The following is a 22,233-nucleotide window of genomic DNA, read 5'->3' as shown; positions in this document are numbered from 1 at the left end:
TTAAATGGTAATGGAGAACCTATATTCCTCACTGCCATCCCCATGCACTGACCAATCTTCTTTATGTAACCATCCAGTCCTTAAGATTTGCAAGGATTTCTGAGAGGTCCTGAAAAAGGGTCTTTGTTCTTGGAGGAATCCAAGAGTTCTTTTTATATCTTGTGTCCTATAGAGCCATGGCAACAGTTTAACACTGATCCAGATTCATGAGTATGCCTGGAGAATTTTTGGACTTTCTACTCAAAATTTGGAGAGCTCGAAGTGATCAACAATCAATTGACAAACATTAACGCTAGAGAATTTGAGTCAGAGAGGCTCAAATTGGGGAAACATGTTTTGATAGTAATGATAATAAAAAAGGAAAGAAAACTGGGATAAAGAAAATGCAAAGTAATGTAATGAACAGTAAAATTCAGTAGAACAGGATGTCAACGCTGCTAACATCAAATGTTATTGCTTGACATGAGATGAAGAAGTAGCTATTTCATATGTTAAACTTGTGTATTGCTTTAAGACTTGTGTATTGCTTTAGTTTAAAGTTAGGAGGAGGGAAGAGTAGGAATGCACTTTCAAGGCCATTCGTCTCTCTAAAGAAGATAAGGCTCTGGTGGTTCTTCTAACGGAAGGGAAACTGATTCTTTAAATTAATTGGAGAATATGATTAATGACAAAATTAGAAAGGTGGAGAATTGTGTTTTAATATATTGTGCAAGGGGTGGGGATTTCAGATTCCAGCTTCCTTCGAGCAAGCATTTGCCGGTGTATTAGGCTAATAAAGAACTTTTAAGGTAAACAATGCCTCAGAGTCACTTGAAAAGCCCATACGTCGGAAACTTGACATCGAGCTGAAATCCCCATTCGATGTTAGCAGCGTTGACACAGAACTTCAATTTAACAGATCTCAGTATATTAAACTTGCATTGTAACAAACCAAATCTCTGTGGCAATTTACATCATTTGTTGTCCTACAAATTTGTCACACATCTGTCACACAAATTACACAAATGACATCAATTGCATCGATGTATATCATGTGTTTCACGACTTCATAATGCAAATTAAGTAAATTGTTGTGATAATACAGAGGAGGTTCTTGACTTGTGACCAGTTACTTCGTGACTATTCAAAATTACAACAGACCTACATACAACCTGGTTTCAAAGTTCTGATGTCCTGCACCCGCTGTGGTCATGTGATCATATTTTGGGCACTCAACAACCAGCTTGCATTTATGACCATTTGCCCTGTCCTTGGTTATGTGACCAAGATTTATGATTATTATTATTTTTTTGCTGGAAACCAGTGTTTACTTTCCATTTCCAGCAAAAAGAAATGCACCACCCACTGGGGACAAGAGAGATTTGCTTAACGACCACTGCATTCACTTAATGACTGTGTTTATGTTAATGACCTTTTTTTAAAAAAGTTGTAAAATCAGGTAAGGTCATATGCCATGCCTAACAAGTGGCATGGCTTACAACTGTAATTCCACCCTCAGTTATGGTCATAAGTTGATGACTCCCTGCACTGGCATAGTTAGTGTACTCTTGTGAATAACAGACACTGGCTGCCCCATTTGTTGACTTAAAACAAGCTTTCCTACACATAATACATAATTCAAAACACACACTAAATACATCTTGATCCAGCAATCTTCTTGAATTGTCTACTAAAATTCTTTTCATAATTTCCCATATGAATCCATATACTATCAAAACTCTTTATGTCTCTGTCCCTTAATTGGGCAAAACAGTGCCTTATAGAACAACCATTTTTGAACAGTTACCTCAAAAGGGCCTATACCTATCACCCTTACCCACAGCCCAGTCGATGCTCTGGTGGAGGCCTGGGAAACGGCTGCTACCAGGGCACTTGACTGCGTTGTACCCATGCGACCTCTGACCCGGCACAGATCCCGCTGGGCCCCATGGTTCTCTGTGGAGCTCCGGGAGATGAAGCGTCGGAGACGAGGTCTAGAGAGCGGTTGGAGATCCAGCCGATCCGAATCCGACCGATTGCAGTTAAGAACCTTTATAAGGTCTTATCTTGCGGCGATAAGGACAGCGAAGTCTAACTACTTTGCCGCCCTTATCGCGTCCGCAGATAATCGCCCGGCTGCCCTGTTTAGGGTGACTCGCTCCCTCCTTAACCAGGAGGTGAGAGAGGATCCCTTGCAGGGACGAGCCGAGGAGTTTAGTCATCATCTGGCGGACAAAATCGCTCGGATCCGGACCGGTCTGGACTCTGACTGGGCAGAGTCTGACGTGTAGGAATCAGGCGGTCTTGAGCACGTTATCTGGACTGAGTTCGACCCTGTTTCCCCTGATGATGTGGACAGGATCATGGGGAGACTGAGCACCACCACCTGTTTGTTGGATCCGTGCCCCTCCTGGCTAGCTTATGCGGCTTGGGAGGGAACACGAGGCTGGTTCCATGCAGTAATAACTGCTTCTTTGAAGGAGGGTGTCTTCCCTGCCGCCTTGAAGGAGGCGGTGGTGAGGCCCCTTCTCAAGAAGCCTGCTTTGGACCCGGCTGTTTTAAACAACTATTGTCCAGTCTCCAACCTTCGCTTTCTGGCGAAGGTTGTTGAGAGTGTGGTGGCGCATCAGCTCCCTCTGTTCCTGGAGGAAACTGATTATCTGGACCCGTACCAATCGGGCTTCAGGCCCGGACACAGCACGGAGATGGCATTGGTTGCGCTGGTGAATGATCTCTGGAGGGCCAGGGACAGGGGTTGCTCCTCTGTCCTGGTCCTATTAGATCTCTCTGCAGCTTTCGATACCATTGACCATGGTATCCTGCTGCGGCGTCTCAGGGGGTTGGGAGTGGGAGGCACCGTTCTATGGTGGTTCTCCTCCTACCTCCAGGGCCGCTTGCAGTCGGTGTTGACAGGAGGGCAGAGATCCGCCCCGAGGTCTCTCATTTGTGGAGTTCCTCAGGGGTCGGTCCTCTCGCCTCTCCTGTTCAACATCTATATGAAGCCGCTGGACGAGATCATTCGTGGTTTCGGGGTGGGGTATCACCAGTACGCTGATGATACCCAACTTTTTCTTTCCACCCCGAACCAACCCAGCGATGCCCTCTCCGTGATGTCCCGGTGCCTGGAGGCGGTTCAGGTCTGGATGGGGAGAAACAGGCTTCGTCTCAATCCCGCCAAGACTGAGTGGCTGTGCATATCGGCATCTCGGGTTAACCAACTTATTCCACCTCTAACAATGGGGGGTGAGGTGTTACCCCCCGTTGATAGGGCTCGCAACCTGGGCGTCCTCCTGGACTCACGGCTCAATTTTGAAGACCACATAGGAGCCGTGACCAGGGGGGCTTTTGCACAGGTTCGCCTGGTGCGCCAGTTGCGTCCCTATCTGGACCGAGACGCCCTACGCACAGTTACTCATGCGCTTGTGACCTCCCATTTGGACTACTGTAACGCTCTCTACATGGGGCTGCCCTTGAAGACCACTCGGAGGCTTCAACTGGTGCAGAATGCGGCCGCGCGAGTTGTAATGGGGGTCTCCCGATACTCCCATGTAACACCTCTACTCCGCGAGCTGCATTGGTTTCCGGTTGCCCTCCGGGTGAAATCCAAGGTGCTGGTTATTACCTATAAAGCCCTACATGGCCTGGGTCCGGGATATTTGAGGGAACACCTGCTGTGGGAGCGCCTGCCCTCTGGAACCAGCTGCCGGTGGAGCTGAGGACTGCCCCCGACCTCCGATCATTCCGCCGGGGCCTGAAGACCTGGCTCTTTGAGCTCTCAGGCCCAGGCTGAGGAGAAATTTTTAATTGGGGTTTTAAGTATACAGGGTCAATTTAATATTTTTTAATTTGGTTTTTTAACTTTTGTATGGTGGTTTTTTTAATTCCCTGTAAACCGCCCTGAGTCCTCAGGGAATAGGGCGGTATATAAATGTAACTAAATAAAATAAATAAATAAACTTGTAGAATGTGTCCAAAGTCCAGGACCCATGACTCCTGTGGGCCTGAAATTTGGCAAATTAATGGTCATTTCTGTGCTGCCCAGAGGTTTAGTAGACTGGTCCTGCCCTAACCCTCTGGAGGCTGTGTAGACGGGCCTCGCCTTTGGCCCCTGGAGATCAGGTAGATCAGTACCATCTATCCCTCCAAGGGCTTAATAGAACACTCCCAGCATCAACGGCCACAGAGCAGTCAGCCACAAACAAGCTAGGAGAAAAAATTGGAAGGCACTCCTACTCCTAATGTATTTTGCCCTTGATCATTCTGTTTAGGTAAAGAAATATCTCTGAAACAATGGCCCAATGGGTTGTCTAGTATAAGTTAAAATCTGGCCTCTCAGACCAATTTCCCGGTTTCAAATTCACAGCTAGGCATTGTTCCTTGGAATGCAAACATTTAACACTGAACATCCACGTTGGCATTCATCTTTATTAGTGTTTGACTTCCATATATAATATTATGTGCTAGGTTTAGCTCACCTTTCTTCCAAGAACTCAGGTTAGCCTGTGTGAGGATCTCCCTTGATTTTATCCCCACAATAGCAACCCTATGAGGTAGATTGAGAGAAAGCAGAGGGATTAGCCTAAAGTTGCTGAGACTGATCTTGATGGTGGGACTTCCTGGTCCTAATCTACCTCTTTTAATCACTATATTATGCTGTCCTGCTTCTAAGTATGAGTGAGTTTCAGCTGGTGGGAACAATTATATACCGTCATTCTTTTTGACCAATTGTTCTGAGAAGCATGAAGATATACTCCATACATCTATCTCACAAGCACTGTGTGCAGTGTTACGAGAATGCTGAGACTGCCTTTGTTGTCTTTGAACTGAAACATTGCTTTATTAACTGTTGGTTTCTTTAACCCAGTTTATCTTACTTTCCACAGAGGCACCTGGGCCTATGCATTCACACATGATAGACCTCCTCCTCTTCCATGGCATGATTGGCATATCCCTGCTTGTGGACAAGTGTACTCTGACGTAAGACATTCCAGTGACTATTAGCGTTTGCTGTATTTGAAGAAGCACCAATGTACTTCTGCTCTTTTGACAAAATTGGCTGACCATCTTTTCCCTCAGCTGCTACTTCTTGTGTCGGTTTCCTCTGCAGGTACTTCTCAAAGGCGTCTCTTCGGTAAGGCCCATTTGTTTTTACAGACATCTGCCTTATTTCACAACGATCTTCAACCCTGCATGCAAAATGTTAACAAGAGTAGTGAAGAACAGGGTACAACTGGTTCATGCATACCCAGCCTCTCCAAAGGATGTTAATCAAGGTCTTTGGAAGAAAGCTTGGCATAATATTGCATTTATACAGTTTTAGCATAATTCCTATCAGGCCAGGAGCCAGAAATGGTTGAAGATCAGAGGCTGCTAAAAATACAGTGGGAAAGAAGACAATGATTTATTAGTACAAAATGAAAAGATCCTAAATACAAACCCTTTAATATGCTTATACTGTCATTATTCCCTTTATTAATGCTAGGAAATGTCTTTATATGCTTTAAAAATGAGCTACTTCTAGGAGGTTTTGACTGCCTACTAAAATTCCATGATCTTTGCCTTAAGGAAAATGTAATACATTTCTCACATATTTAATTAACCTGTTAATAAAGTCACCTGCCAAAGGAAAATCAATGGGAACTATTCCACCATCTCTTTTCCCTTATCCAATACCCTTGAGAATCATAGTTTTGTTATACCTTGGGTATCACTTTGTATATCAGCAGGGCAAATTGAAAGAAGAATCCAATTTACCAAGCATAATTAATTAGAAATTTATCTAGCTTAAACTGCTCCCCACATCCTTTTCTGGACTTTCTGCTTATCCAAAAAATTCTGAGGGATGTGACTCCAGGCCTGCCAAATCCTAGAAGATTGTCTATATTTGTCTCTTCTTCTTACAAGAAGAAACTGTCTAGTTTCTAGGAAAAATATTTGTAGTTCCATCTTGATATCCATTAATTTAGATCTGTAAACCTCAATCTTTTGAATTGAACAGAACAGAACAGAACAGAACAGAGCTGGAAGGGACCCTGGAGGACTTCTAGTCCAGCCCCCTGCTCAAGCAGGAGAGCCTATGCCATCTCAGACAAGTGACTGTCTAGCCTCTTTTTAATAATCACCAGTGATGGAGTGCCCATAATTTCTGGGGGCAAGGTGTTTCACTGATTAATTGTCCTTACTGTCAGAAAGTTTCTCCTTAATTCCAGGTTGCTCCTCTCTTTGATCAGTTTCCAACCATTGTTTCTTGTCCTGCCATCTGGTGCTTTGGTGAATAACATGATCCCCTTTTCTTTGTGGCAGCCCCTCAAATACTGGAATACTGCTATCATGTCACCCCTATTTCTTCTTTTCTTTAGACTAGCCAAACCCAAGTCCTGCACTTGTTCTTCATATGTTTTAGTCTCCAGGCTTTGGATCATTATAGTCTGTTCAATTATATTTCCCTAGGTAGAATTTATCCTGGACCAGGTATCCTCTGGTATTAAAAATGATGTACTTTTCAATTTGTTGTTTTTTATAACCTTATTTGAACTCTCAAAGTAATCAGTTTATAGAGAGAAAATGAAGTGAGAATGCCTGACTATCTTTTATTGAGACATACAGTTTGTAAGTAACTGGCTGTCCGCTGTATTTATAGTCAAAATGTCTTATCCCAACTTGCTTCTTCTATGTCTTCATTTTACTTATTTTTATCTAAAGGTAATTTCATTTGTATCATTTAAAAATGGTAAAAATGGACTGACAGCTGAAAAAAAGTCATGGAACTTAGTTTTTTATATCTGATAACTGCAGTGAGATTATTACATGTTCAAAAGATTCAATATTACTCTTAATGAAGGAAAGGCTTGTGAAGATGATGGAACTTGCAGAGTTGGCTAAATTGGCTTCATTGATTAGAGGAAAGACAGTATCTATGTTTATTGCTGACTGGAAACCCCTTAGAGACTTTTTGCAAGAAACAGAAAAAAAATGAATTTGTGATTTATGGCTTTGTTGATTAGATAGATAATAGACAATAGAAAAAAGGTGCTTTTTCTTTTTCCACCTATAGAGTAAAAGATAATTCTGTAATTATACTATTTGCCACAAAGAACATTGGAAGGTATTTCTTTTTATTGTTTCTTTTTGCAGTGTTTTTGTCATTTTTCCTTTTTTCTTTCCTTTTCTTCTTTACATTGGTCTCTGTTAGTTTGTATCTTCTTTTCAAAACTCTGATATGCAAAAATGTTTATTCCAGCATCTTTAAGTTTAATCAAAAGTACATGACAGTCATCTCTATATCTACACGTAGTCCTCGGCTTACATCCACAATTGAGCCCAAAATTTATGTTGCTAAGTGAGAAATTTGCTACATGAGTGTTAGGCATATGGTGATAACCTACAATGTTGGGTTGAAAATATATTAACCATGATGTTATGTCTTTAAGATGTTAATTGGCCAATGGGTGTGTAAGTGTTCTCATGGCCATAAGAGGAAGCTAGGAACGTAGCTTCTTTCTCTCTCTGAATTCACTGCTCTCTACTATTACTGTTTTTGCTCTGTTACTGTGATAAACCTGAACTGTGTATTGACCTCTGGACCGGTAAGAAGACTTTGTATTTTGGATTGCTACTTGGACTGTTTATTTTTTGACTGTGCATTTTTGTTTTTACACCACCTCAAAGTAAACTACTTTTTGCTTTTACAACTCAGTGTACTCTTGTGGTTACTGTGTGACTCTTACTGCTCTCAGTACCCTTCCTTGTCTGTGCAACTCTTAGGTAGCACAAGAAGACCTCTGCACAACAAATTCCTTAACAATGAGTTTTGCCCCATTTTATGACTTTTCTCGTCACATTGGCTAAGTGAATCAATGCAGGTCTTAAATTGGTAACATGGTTGTTCCTCATTGACTTTGCTTGGCAGAAGATTGCAAAGACTGCAAAAAACAAAACAAAACATGACTTCAGGACATTGCAACTATCATAAAAGTGAGTCAGTTGTCAAGTCAGTTGTGACCATGGGGATGCTGCAATGGTCATAAATCTGTAAAATGATCATAAGTCACTTTTTTCATTGCTGTTGTAACTTTGAATGGTCATTAAATAAACTGTATGTGCCTGCATAGTGGTCTTAAGCCAGTAGAACAATAGATACAAGAGAAGAAATCTTATTTCTTGTTAAGCAAATGGATTAAAAAAAAAACAAAAAAAACCCTCCCCTGCCTTCAGAATTTTCTTTACATTTCCATAAGGAAAAAAAAACATTAGAAAGGTCAAACTTATTTTTTTTGAATGAGAGCTGAACATGCGCTAAAATCCAAACTAAGCATTCCGATTGCAGGGGAAGGAAGAACTGCAGTGCTCTCTCTTTTCCATTAAACCCTACTCATTACTTTTGATAAGATTATATATAGGATGTGATTTTGGCCCAAATTGGACTGAATCAGAGAACAGAACACAGAGCTTATGAAGGACATGCATCCCAATTAAGGCATCAGTGTAATAGCTGTTTCTATTCTGGATAATGGGCCAAATTTAAGCCATGAGCAAGAAAATAGCAGCTTTCCCTATGTTGTGATTCAGAGTCAGCCTGTGGGTTCGGCAGTTGGGTCAGAAGATTCAGAGGAGGAGGAGGAGGAGGAGGAGGAGGGGTTTGGAGAGCCTGCAGAGGACAGTTCTGAGGCTTCGTAGAGCTCTCAGCCAGGCCCCTCCCATCTGGTTACTATGCAGACCCAGCTGTGTGAGCCTGACAGCGTGGATGAAGATGACCCCCAGCTGGCCCTGTTCAAGGACGCCCAACGCAGGAGGCAGTCAATCAGGAGTAAACAGAGGAAGGCAATGGGACACCTCAGAAGGAGGCAGAGAGAAGCCATGCCTTGAACTGTTTAAAAGGGGAATGTGTGGGAGGGCTGGTTTGCTGAAGGCAACCGTTTGAATAGCTCCTGTTTTAGTGGTTCGTGTTTTGTTTTGCTCAGTTTGCTCTGTTTGGGATCTGTTTTGTGTAAATAAATTTGGCGGGCTTACTTCCAGCCTTTTGCCTTTTGTAAAGGGGTTGTCCCTGCCTTTTCTGCAGGGCCAGTAGTAGGCTGGAACAGAACACCCTACCCCAAACCCCTTACTACAGAACAGGCAATCTGTAAAGCCTGATTTGTCTTCCTATGAATTGGAACATTGTCTAACCCCATAATATGAACCTGTAGGATTCATTCATACCATATTCATGCATGCTAACCAGGCAGGTATTAAATAGGCATGTGAACATGACCACTAAACTTCATTGCAGATTAGCAAGAACAGAATAATGGTACGATTGTACCATTCTGTACCGCTCATTTCCCCGCAAGCATCTACCAGCCCACTTGGCAGGCAGACATTTGTGGAAGACTGTGACAAGGTGGAGACTGCAAGAAACTGGCTATCAATAAGAACAGTAGCTCTGGAACAAATGTGATGTGCAACATACCACCAAGATCCTAAATACACATTCCCTGAATCCAACTGCACAATGAAAGACATCGTGATATACTTGACATTCTCAGATGCCCTAAAATTACCTTTAGTTTAAAAACAGGGGTTCTTTTTATAAATGTCAAGAAGTGCCTGACATTTTTGGACCTTTTTTTAAAACACTCATGTTATTTCAGTGCGCCGTCACTGATCTGTGAGTTTGCATTTTTTCTGGTCCTTTGCCCATTGGGGCTGCTTCACCTTGTTAGCTATGGCAAGTCACAGATGTGGTAGATGACTTCCCAACCAATCAATCAATCAAATTTATTCAATCAATGACCAGCAAAATTTAAAAGAACAAAAACAGAGTGAAGCAGTTAAACACAATAATATACTAACAACCAACAAAATAAATCACATAATATTCACTCCTCCATTACTGTGTTCTCAATATTATTTTCACGTGAGGGGTTTTTGGACACTTGACAATCAAATCCCAGGGGATTACAACAGGCAGTTGTAATGTATGTATGTATGAGCCCAAATATCTAGAGATCTAATTGGAGCAAGCGAAGTGAGAACACAAGGCACTGAACTCAGAAGATGCACAGTAAATATTTTGGCAAAGTGAATTTGCAAGTGAATATTTGGTATTGTTTCTTCTTTTTTCTAGAAAATACTGTACTGAAATAAACAACACGTGATAATCCAATTTCTTCTCCTTCCAGGATATTTGAAATGTACTTTGGTGTTTGAAAACTATAGGCACTACATAATGCAAGGTTGCATAATTCTGCAACTTAGTTTATTTTTTAATAGTTTACTTTTGTGCCTTTGAGTCAGTGGCTCCTGGAAACTATCTGGATGAGTCCCTGTGGTTTTCTTGTCACCATTGGTTTGCCATTGCCTTCTGCCTAGGGCTAAGAGAGAGGGACTGGCCCAAAGTTACCCAGCAGGCTTTGTGCCTAAGGCAGGAATAGAACTCATGGTCTCCCATTTCAATTTGATGCCTTAACCACTATACCAAAATGGCTCTCTTCGTTTTTAAAACTGCCTGGGTCTCACAGGCTATTCTACAGCAACTTTCATGGGGCTAGAAGGCTTGGTGCCTACCTAGTCCAAAGTAACACATATTATTTATACATCTGTCCCATAACATTAGAGGCTCATCCTTTATCCCAAAATAATTAAAATGTGTTAATGGGAGTGACAAAACAATTTTTTAGATAGATATATCTGAGTTCCCCAGAAATCTGAAGTTGGGAAGAAGCTCCTCAAACTATAAGTTGCTTGATGGAGATCCAGACTGGAGGTCTGTTTGAATTCACACACATCAGCAGGGGAGGGGTAGGAAGAAAATGTTTTTTAGCAATCAGGATACTGCAGCTATATTTCTACAATCAATTAAATCTCTGCTATGGTCAAAGATCAGCATAAGCAGAGTGAGATATAGTCAATTAAAAATGTTTCCGCAAAATTCATTTAGCATGTACAGTATTTCCTAGTATTTGCTTTTGTTGTTCCCAAAGCCATCCTTCTGGTTATGGGGTGTGTTTTGTTGGTGCCTGTTTTAATTTTTAACCTCACTTTTGCAGATATTTAGAAGACCCTGAGCTGGCTGTAGAAGAAAAGAAATACCCTTATTTTATAACAAGCTCTGCAAAACACACTGCACCAGAGACAGGCATGGCACTCATGCCTAGAGAGATGAATACAGTCTTTTTCTTTTTTTTTTTATTGAAAAGTTTTAAAAATACAGTTTTCCTTTAAGAAACCCCCTTCCCCCTCCCTCCTCCCCTTCCCTACCTCCCCCCTTCCTCCCCCCTCCCCCCCTCCCTCCTCCCCCCCTCCCTCCCCCCAACCCCCCTCCCCCCCCCGGACTTCCCAGAGCTAAATACAAGGTATATATATATAAAAAAGCAATCATAAACAACCATATACTAACAACTATAAATTCTAAAATCCATCACTCTCTAACTTATATAGGATCAAACAAAACTTAGCATTATTAAATATATATAGAAGACTAAAATAGAAAAAGAAAAAAGAAAACGAAAGAAGACTTATTCGAATGAATACAGTCTTTTTCATTGTTTCCTAAACCTCCCCACTTTACAGCATAATTCAACATGCAGAAGAGACGCATATAATCCTTTCGTAGCAAAGGTGTTTGTTTCAATGCAGATTTAACTGTCAAAATGTCTTTTTCATACTACACCTTCATATGCCTCTCCTTTATACCCTGCTGTTAGTTAATTAGGTTTATATATTGTGTTTCTTCCCAGGAGCTGAGCATGGTATATATGGGAATGTCTCTTTGTTTTAAATCCACAACTCTGTAAAGGAGGTTGTGTTGAGGGGAGGTATTTTGCCACTCTGAGGGTGGATGGCTGAGGCTGGGGTTAAATCTGGTTCTGCAGTGCTAATGCAGCATCTTCACCATAACACCATTCTAGCTGTGGAAAAGTGCAGGGGGAAAAATATAACTGAAGCATTTCCAGGACAAGGAAATCAAGAAAAAAATATCCTGGCTATATCATATTTATGATGATGGTCAGCAGTGATGCAGAGAAGCAAACTGAATTAGTTGGTTCTACTAGATCAGGGGTGTCAGACTCAATTTCATGGAGGGCCGCATCAGCATTGCGGTTGCCCTCAAGGGACCGGGTGGGTGTGGCCAGGGTGGGCGTGGCCTACTGGGTGGGCATGGCTAGAGTGCGTAAGGCCTACTGGGTGGGCGTGGCCAGCTCTACATCGTTCGCATCAAGGGTGCCTATGGGGGCCTGGGCAGCAGTGGGACAGATCTGAGGGTCTCTGGCAGGAGGAGGGTCTCTGGGCCAGGGCCAAGGCAGTGGGGGCTGTTCCCTCACTGTTTCCAGGATGGCTTCGCGGGTCACATGAAACCACTTCGTGGGCCGGATCCGGCCCCCGGGCCTTGTGTTTGACATGTCTGTACTAGATGCATGGACTTCAGCTCCCAGAATTCCCCAGCCAGTATGCTGGCTGGCGAATTCTGGGAGCTGAAGTCCACACATTTTCAAGTGGCAAGATTGAGAAATACTGTACTACAGTAATGGCTTCTTGCTTTCACCAGTTGTTGGCAGGTTGATGCCTCAAACAACTATAGGCAGTTAGGGTGGAGGAATCCTTCACTAACTCATGTTCACAGCAGATGTGGCTGTTGTGCTGAAAGATATTGTCTCTATATATGCAAGGGAGATGAAAATGAAGACAACTGACAAACCAGTCACTGCAGCTATACTTCCCACTTTGAAGCATATTTTTAAACAGAATCTACTTAAAATGGTAACCAGAATGATGCTTTGGAGCAGAATTCCCTTCTTCTCTTTCTTCCTCCTTTCTTTCCTTTATGAAAAAACTGGGCCCTCCCACTGCCAATATTTCACATGTAATCAACATTCATAGTGAGATCCCAAATCACTGCAGACAAAAAAAGGCTCATGTTGCAAAAGCAGCTGACCAAGACAGTCCCCCCCCCTCCTCCCTGCCTCGCTTGAATTAGTAGCAAGCAGAACAAAGACAGGAAGCCTCAGCTGAATTCTTTTGACATTTTACCTTGCCCTGCTTTCCATCCCCAAAGGGTGGAAGAAGGGATACAGGGACTAATGAATTCCAACATAACAGAAGAAGCCCAAGTGATAGTTTGAGAGAAATTTCAGTCCATATGTTTGTTTGTTTTTTCTGGCTGGAAAAGATCACACAAAATCCTTCTATTTAATACCCAGTTTCCTAAAATGTGTTTGGGGGGAAAGGCAGGGAGGCAAGAATAGCCAAGCAGCCACTGGAGGGTAGAAACTGCCAACACTAAAAGTTTTCTAAAGGATAGGCTGTCCTGCTCAAAGTGTGGAAATGTGCTCTTTACCACTTCTATTCTATTTTTGGTGGCATAAATTCCCACCCATATTCCATACAAGATGTGAGCCTAGTTTAGCCAGTTTAGCATGGAATGTGTTGATAGGTTATTAGAACAACAACAGAAGCTTTGATGCCTTACATCTAGAGAGACCACACTGATTCCTCTAATCTGGGAATCAACAATGCTGCTGGTCCAGATTTTCTTTGGTATCTGGTATTACTGAATTTGATTTCTTAATCTGAAAGATTTGGAGGATTGTGTGTAAAAAGATCATCTGTCATCCCCCACCATCTTTATCCCCAGAATGCATCTAACTGCAAAGTGGATCTTGAGGCATCTTAGGAAGTAATAAGGGTAGGGATCCAGAGACCAGGTCAGCTCCACAGCATTTCCTTTAAGATATTTTCTCAGAAATCTAGCAAGCCTAACTAGCCAAAAACAACTGGCTATTCTTAATCTAGTTCAATAGTTGATTGGAAAAGCCTTATTACTTGAGATCTTTTCTTTCAAAAATGCTAGACATTTTTTCCAGGCATTGGGGATAACGAAATCTGGTGGGCTTTAATAGTAGATTTAGTAATAGATTTACCGCCCTGAGTCCTTCGGGAGAAGGGCGGTATAAAAATTTAATAAACCTAAACCTAAACCTAAACCTAGTAATGGTGTGTTGGAATGACCCTGGGAGACTGGAAGAAGAGATGCTATCAAGGGAACGAGAAAATAAAAGTGCAGAAGGGAACTCACAGTTACATAATGGGCACAGAAAGAAAAGGAAAAGAATTCTCCCTGACTTATCAGGCTGTGAAAAAAGATTTTTTTCATGTAGTGTTACGATAAAATAGAATAAGCTCATCTTGTGCTTTTTGTTGGTCTACCTGGCAAGGCTGACCACAAGCTTCCATGTCTGAAAGTGCAAATCTCCTGCATCGCTTTTCGCATCTGATAAATTAGGGAGGATTCTTTGTTGGTTTTGTGTGTGTCTCTGTGTGTCTGTGTCTCTGTGTGTATGCCCATTGTGCAGCTGTGGGTCCTGCCTTTTATCTGATTGTTCTTAGGCAGCATCTCTTCCTCACATCTCCCAAAGTTATTCCCAAATACCATGACATATCTTCAGGCAAGAATCTGACCTAGATCTAACATGATCTGCTACTTACCTAGGAACTTCCCACATGAGTGTCTATGGAGATTCTCAGTCATCCAGGTCATGGTTCTCCCAAAGATATTTTTTAAAGAGGCGACTGGACTTGCTTTATCTTTCCTTGAAGACATTTTACTTTTCATCCAAGAAGCTTCTTCAGTTCTGAATTCTGGTTCAGAACTGAAGATGCTTCTTGGGTGAGTAGCGAAATGTCTCCGAGGAAAGACAAAGAAAGCCCAGTTGCCTCTTTAAAAGGAACCTTTGGATTTCCCACATGAGAATTACTCATCTATTACGATAGAAGAAGATTGTTAGTATGAAAATCACGTTGTGTTTTGGACATCTTTAAAAATGTAAAGTGTGAAGGCAACAAACATATTTTCAAATTTTCACACGAATACACATGGTAGGAAGTTGGGGTTAGTTACTGAGTGCATGCCCTTCTAAAATGTCAGATTTCTTGCTAGGCAATATATGAAATAGATTATGGCAAAAAGGTAGAAGGTAATTACCAAGCCCAACAGCTTATAAAACAAGGTTTAAAAAAACTTTATGGAAATCTCTATTTCTCCTGAGCTACGTTTTAAGAAAAATATTTTAATATTGCTTGAAATGTAACAGATGTAGATTGTAGTAATGTTATAATTCAGGATGGTAAAACCCAGACATCATAATTTAATGGTTGCATGAAATCTTAATTCTCCTAAATTATTAACCTCCGATGCTCGAGGAATTTTCTAAACTGGTAAAGGAGAATTTTAATGTTTTGAAAAATTTAAACAAAATAAGTGAAATTATTGTGTAAGATGAAAGTAAAGGATAAAAAGCGCCACCTTTTCCATTTTTCTCAGCAGAAAACCATTATCATGATGTTTCTTTGGAAAAAGCTGCAGGGATTATTGAAACTAAAATTTAACAGAAGCATGGGCAGCCTCTGAACATGTTGGAAAATTATTACTTTTAATCATACACACACGTATGTTTAAGAATGTATCGGGTGCACAAAAATCTAGGTGGGTGTACCAATTTCCAGAATTTTCAAAAATAGCAATTCTTTCTGGGGAATTTTGTGAGCTCTGAAGGGGGCCCAGCTTGGAAGGTTGAACAGTATAAATACAATACATAAATTATTACCCAAACATTACAGCATAGTCACATTTAATACATAATCTTACCATGCAGGGGGGACAGGAGGAATGAAATGGAGAGAGAAATTGCTAGAGAATAAGTAGTATTAATGGAAAACAGTGGAAAAGACATGAGCAAACTTGGAGTCAAAAGATTAGTCTTGCCCTTTGCTTTGCTTTTTTGATAAAAAATTCAATCTGTATTCAACATTACAAAAATTGCTAGGTGTTAGAGAATCTCTTGAGCATGATCCTTATTTTTATTAGGAATTGGCAAGGATAATGTGGATTTGAAGAAAGAAATGTCCCATATGTAGTTTTTAACACATATTTTATATTTTGCTTTAAACATAAAAACCGCAATTTCTTTTTATAAGAGACACAATTTCACCGATAAACTAGATGTTCAGTTTAATAGAAGTAGAATTGATTATAGTCATTGACCAATTCAGAAACAAAAAAGAAAAGTAATTGTAAAACAGCAAGTAAAAGCTATGTTAAAACTTAACAAATGTGACACTGATGTGGTCAAATTATGTGGAATTTTATAATAAGGAAAACAAAACACACATTCAGAGAAACAAAAATCACAGTTATCAGATGGTAATACTCTGTAACTGTAAATGAAATACATTTGGGTGTCCTGGAAATCTGTCTAGATAGAGAGTTATTAACTACAACTGGGCACCTATATAATTGCATTATAGCAAAACATGGGTTAATATTTCAGGAACTGAAGGGCAAAGTTTTTTTTTAAAGTGGGAGACTCCATAATTTCCCTTCAAAGACAGCTGTTGGAAGGGAATTAAATTTTACCAGCTTTGGATTGTTGTTGGGGATTCAGTCAGTGTTATGATTTAGCTGAAAGCACCATGTCATTCATAAAAAATAAAAAGCTAGCTAAGCATTTCTTAGTGCCATATCTCAACAAGGCACAATTTTGCTGCTAAATCCAAATATGGAACTACCATATGGAGACCAGCTTGAGGCACTGGGCTGGAAACCAGGAACTATGAGTTTAATTTTATCTTAAGCAGAAAGCCAACTGGGTGACCTTGGGCTGGTCACTCACTCTCAGCCCTAGGAATTAGCAAGAGCAAACCACTCCCAAAAATGTTGCCAAGAAAACTGCAGGGACTAATCCAGATAATTTCCAGGAGTCAATATGACTCAAAGGCGTTTCCCCCCCCCAATAAAGACAATGTGGAATTTGATTGACACACAATGAAGAGAATTATGCTACAAAATACTAATGAAATATGTGGAATAGAGGATGCTTAGCATAATGATGAAATGAAAGAGGTTATGGATAAAAAAATGCATGTAAGACAGGGATTGCTGCCAAAGAATGAGATGATATTGCCTATACTGTATAATGTACTCATAGAGAAAAAGAGAGTTGGAAAGAATCCAGTCAAAGAGAGCAGGGAATGGCTAAAATTTCAAGGCATTTAAAAATGAGAAAGATAATGGGAATAGAAAATTATTTCAGAACTGAGAGAGAAGGACTGAACTAGTGGCCCCGTTTGTGCATGTGCACAGGTGCCAGTGGCCCACATACGCATGCACACGGGCACTAGCACCACCGCTGTGGGCGTGCCTGTTTGTGCCTGCGTGTGCACTGCGCGCACACACATTTCCCTGCTCCTCCCTTTCCTTCCAGGCCGCCAAGCTGGAAAGGTTGGAGAACTCTAGTTTAGAGGTTTCAATGGAATTAATAGTGATACGTCGAAGAATGGAATTGAAATGAATGCTATAAATGTTTATGTCCAAGAAAGAAATACAAGAAAAGGAGACACCTAATGTAAAAATGCTGAAAAGTGGTAATTTCAGTATGCCAAGAGATTTGTTGTGATAAATATAAATGTTGCAATGTATTTTAAATAGTTCTTAATAGAGTATGTTTGATATATGCTTCAGCTGCTGTTTGGCTCTGGGATTTGAAGCCTATTTTTGATCGATTTGAGCTAAAACGATATGGAATAGCAGAGATGCATTCATCACCTATCCTATCAAGTGTCTCACTGTGACATGTGCTCAGATGCTGTGTGCTGATTGCTTTATAAACCTGGCAACCTTTATGCCATGTTTATGGCTTTATGCCCATTGAGCAACTTTTGCATTTGAATATACTGCGTATATATAGCAGCATAACAGCACCTCAGGAAAAAATGAGCTCCAGTTTAGCTCTTGTCCTCCAAACAGAAACCTTTTTCCATAAATATATCTTTGCAATCATTACAGTGGGGAGTAGAGGAAGGGGGAATAAGTACTTCAATGTCACGATCATGATCACATCTACCTACCTACCTACCTACCTATCTCTGTCTCTCTCTCATTCATCATCTATCTATCTGTCATGGCCCCATCGGAGCCTGGTTCAGAGGAGGAGGAGGAGTTGCAAGCGGGACCATCCGACAGGGATGACACGTCTTCCTTGGCATGTTGGAGAGGCCAAGGGCTGAGGATGATGCTGTCCCAGGCCCCTCAGGCATTGGGGAAAGTGGTTGACCAGATGGAGAGCTGCCTGCCTTCACAGACACAGGGGAGGATCGGCTGCTGACAGGCAGTGGTGTTGATAGGCAGCAGATTCCCCTCTGATGAGGAACAGCTGCCTCCTCCACTCAATCCAAGGACATGGAGAGCATAACGTAGAGAAGGGCTGCAAGGTTAGTTGGGAGAAAGCCGCCCTAGCCCTCCTCACAAGGAACACCTGGAGTGGACTGATGGTGAGTTAGTCTTTGCTAGGAACAATTGCTGGTTTTGGATTACACTCCCCTGGCTTTGACTCATGCCTTTTTGCCATGCTTGGAGGACTGCTTTTCACCTTCGCTTTGAGGACTGCCGTTTGTCTTGCCCTAGCAGTGGCTCAGTGGGTTAGGACGCTGAGCTTGTCGATCAGAAGGTCGGCAGTTTGGCGGGTCGAATCCCGAGTGCCGCGTAACAGAGTGAACGCCTGTTACTTGTCCCAGCTTCTGCCAACCTAGCAGTTCGAAAGCACGTAAAAATGCAAGTAGAAAAATAGGGACCACTACGGTGGGAAGGTAACAGCGTTCCGTGAGCCTTTGGCATCTAGCCATGCTGGCCACATGACCATGGAGACGTCCTCGGACAAGCGCTGGCTCTTTGGCTTTGAAATGGAGATAAGCACTGGCCCCTAGAGTTGGAAATGACTAGCACGCATGTGAGGGGGAACCTTTACCTTTACCTTTACCTTAGCTTTGTGGACTGATTTTGCCCTTTGCTTTGCTTTACCTTGAGAACTGCCTTTGCCTTGTACCTTGTCTTTGCCCTGAGGTCTGCCATTTGTCTTATGCCTGGACTTTGCCTTGTGGACTTTCCCGGTACTAGATGGGCTGTTGTTTGGGGGATTGAGGGTGGCTGCCTGCAGGGTGGAGCCTTACTGATCATTGGAGGGCCATTTGTTGAACACTTCTGGAGGACAATAAAGGACTCTCTAAAGGTCTACCTCACCTTTACCACCCCTATCTGTCTGTCTGTCTGTCTGTTTATCTATCTCATTAACCATCAGTCATTACCCTCACCATTATATACAGAAGTATACCTTAAGACACTATATTAATAATAATAGTAAGGGAAGAGTTAGCATTTATCTCTTGTTCTGTTGAAAGAGAATGTTGGTATTGAGATTGTTCCTTCTTAGGGCCAGCTTTAGATGACTGTTTGTGTAGTTCTGTAGTCTTGCTCCTTAATTCTGCCTCTTGTCAATCTATTTGGCTTCTATTTAAGCTTTTCCATATCCATGAGAGGGAAGTGGTGGCTCAGTGGGTTAGGACGCTGAGCTTGTCAATCAGAAGGTCGGCAGTTTGGCGGGTTGAATCCCGAGTGCTGCGTAACAGAGTGAGCGCCTGTTACTCGTCCCAGCTTCTGCCAACCTAGCAGTTTGAAAGCACGTGAAAATGCAAGTAGAAAAATAGGGACCACTACTGTGGGAAGGTAACAGCGTTCCGTGTGCCTTTGGTGTCTAGTCATGCTGGCCACATGACCACGGAGACGTCCTCGGACAAGCGCTGTCTCTTCGGCTTTGAAACAGAGATGAGCACCGGCCCCTAGAGTTGGAAATGACTAGCACACATGTGTGGGGGAAACTTTACCTTTTTTATATCCATGAGAATATCCTAAATATCAATTTACTGATGCTATGGTTTTATTAAGTAAATAGATTTGAGTGCTATTTGGTTCAGATAGTAACTAGTTCACACATATAATATCCTCTTTATCATAGAAAATATACACAAATTACTCTACTGATAATAAAACTTACCTCAGGTATCTCTGGTTACCTAGCCCATATTCCTTTCCACAGATGCCTAAGCGAGGCCAGAGCCACTGTGGGAGTTTGCGCTCTAGCATAATGGTAGTGGAAACAACCTGAAACACATAATTTTAAAAACTGGGTAATCAAAATGTTTTAATTAAATCAGGGGATTCCACTAGTGTTGTAGCTGGAACCTTCCTCTTTTGCGATAGTTGAAGAAGGCAACACAGACTAAAGAATAACAAGATTTACATTTGTAAATTCCCTGGAGGAGTATGGCCACATTAAACAATATTTGAAGAAATTGTTCGTCCAGTCCTGATGCTTCCAGAACTCCACATGGAAAGGATTTCATGTAGCTTTTCATGGTTTACTTCTTCTTCAGAAGTTTAGGGGGGGGTACTTTGTTGCCCTTAACTTCTACAAAAACACCAACATGTCCATGTAACCTTAGGTAATATACGTAAAGCAGGTTTTGGAGTTTCTCTTAGTGCCAATATACAATGTACCTTCATGAATTGCAGCATATCCCATAGCTACAAATTTAGGAATTGATCCAAGTATCGTCTGCTCTGATGGGGTCAAGCAGGCTCAGAATTTTTATTCCTTCTTCCTCCTTTCTTTGGCAATTTTTTTTCCAACTTTTTTCCAACTTTTCCCTTAAAAGCTGACAGGACTTTTTTTTTCCTCCTCAATTTTTCTCTAATCCTATTATTTCTATACTAATTTTTAAAGCCATTCTAGCTTCCATACATCTGGATTTATGCAGATACGATTCTTACCTGCAGTCATGCATTATGCATGAGTGAACAAATTAGGAAACCCCATAATTGTCTTTCAAAAAGCCAAGTTTTACTCCCCTGCATTCAGTTATATATACCTAAAACAGGTATGATTATTGAAATCTTGTTTTCCCAATAATGATTAGACCAGTTGAAAAGAGTCACTGATTTGTTTGGGATTCTGGAATCACAACATAATTCGAAGTCTAATTCAGAAAGGATCCTGAACATATTTTCATTTCAATTTTATCATGATTCCCCTTTGGTGCAGATTTTTATTAAATAGACACAGACACTGTTTTCTGAACTTATTTTCTATTTGCTTTCATTAGATAGAAATTAACCTAAAGAGAATTATCTGCTCAGGTCCACGCCCCAGTTGCCTCCCCTCCATCATGTACAATCAATTAATAGGCCAAAGAAACTTCATCCCTCACCTGTGCTCTCCAAAGTTCATCCCGCTCATGAGCCACACGCCAGTGGGTGTCCCCCATCATGGCAATAAGGAGGTTGAGCATAAGAAGGGCCGCAATAATAGCAAAAGCAGAGTAAGTGATGCCATACATAAAAGGCAAGTCCACCTCGTAGTTGGCAGGTCCATCAATGATGGTGAGAAACAGCTGAAATGTGCTGTAGAGTGCCATGGGATAGCTATAAAAATGGCCCAGTTCATTGGGATCTTCTGTTTGGAAGATGATGTAAAATGCTGGCAAAGAAAACAAAAGAACATGAGTTCAGATTCTAATTAGAAGATGATCTCTTGTTGGACATTTGCCATGTGTAAAGTGTTGTCTGCTCTCAGTATCACTGTGTAGCTGAATTGTTCAGTCAGCCTTCATTGTTATTCTCCTGTTGCATCTCTTTTGCAAAAGAAACCCTGTTTCCAATCAGATTTCTCTACAAACACACCTTTTTTGTAAAGTTTTTGGCCTAGTTTTCCTTACTATTGCCAATTGGTTTAGATTGGATTGGATTGGATTGGATTAGATTAGATTAGATTAGATTAGATTAGATTAGATTAGATTAGATTAGATTAGGATTAGATTAGATTTTGCCAAGAATGTATGATATAACTGTGATAGATATAGATAGATATTAGAGAAACACTCAGATAATCTTTCCCAGACTGAACCAAATATAATTCTCACTCGTTTCTTTCTATAGCAACTAATTTCTTGAGAATAACAGGAGGAAGGAGTAACACTTGGAAATGCTGCTAAGGAAAGGGAGAGACGCCATTTGTTCACTCTGCAAATTATTTTTATATGCCCTGTTTTTCTCAATCTGATGGAGAGGAAGCCTTTAGAAATTTTAATGCAGAGAGTGCTTATGTGGTTAGGTTGTAATATGTGGGAAGTCTCTGGGGTAGCTAGAAACTTGATTGATTTAACAATGGTTTGGTATGCAAATAAAGCTTTTATTTGTATTGTTTCCTCTGTTCAATTGTGTTTGATCTTGGAGTCTTCCTGGACACTATTTGATTTGGGTGAAAGAATAGATGGTTCTGTTGAGAAATGGAAGGCTTTTAGAGTTAGGAGAACATGACTTGAGATTTGGACCTCATGAGTATTTGTGGCATGACAAAGTCAAGTTCAGTTTGGATTTTAAAAATCATTATG

At 41.2% G+C, this 22,233-nt stretch overlaps 1 protein-coding gene across 1 annotated transcript in view; it reads right to left on the bottom strand.

The window, feature by feature from the left end:
- Window positions 1-4,838: 4,838 nt before the first annotated feature.
- Window positions 4,839-22,233, bottom strand: part of LOC310634452 (transient receptor potential cation channel subfamily V member 6-like) — a gene marked incomplete at its 5' end in the record, with an annotated part of 106,712 nt that continues 89,317 nt past the window's right edge. Inside the window, 3 exons of the mRNA XM_083352848.1 lie at window positions 4,839-5,165; window positions 19,839-19,945; window positions 21,052-21,320. Coding sequence (XP_083208974.1) covers window positions 4,883-5,165; window positions 19,839-19,945; window positions 21,052-21,320 — 659 coding nt within the window. The 3' untranslated portion in view covers window positions 4,839-4,882. The remainder of the gene's footprint in view (window positions 5,166-19,838; window positions 19,946-21,051; window positions 21,321-22,233) is intronic.

The sequence above is a fragment of the Vipera ursinii genome, assembly GCF_947247035.1.
Source record: "Vipera ursinii genome assembly, chromosome: 2".
Taxonomy (NCBI): domain Eukaryota; kingdom Metazoa; phylum Chordata; class Lepidosauria; order Squamata; family Viperidae; genus Vipera; species Vipera ursinii.
The sequence above is the reverse complement of the archived record's forward strand: the minus strand, read 5'-3'. Positions and strand labels throughout refer to the sequence as shown.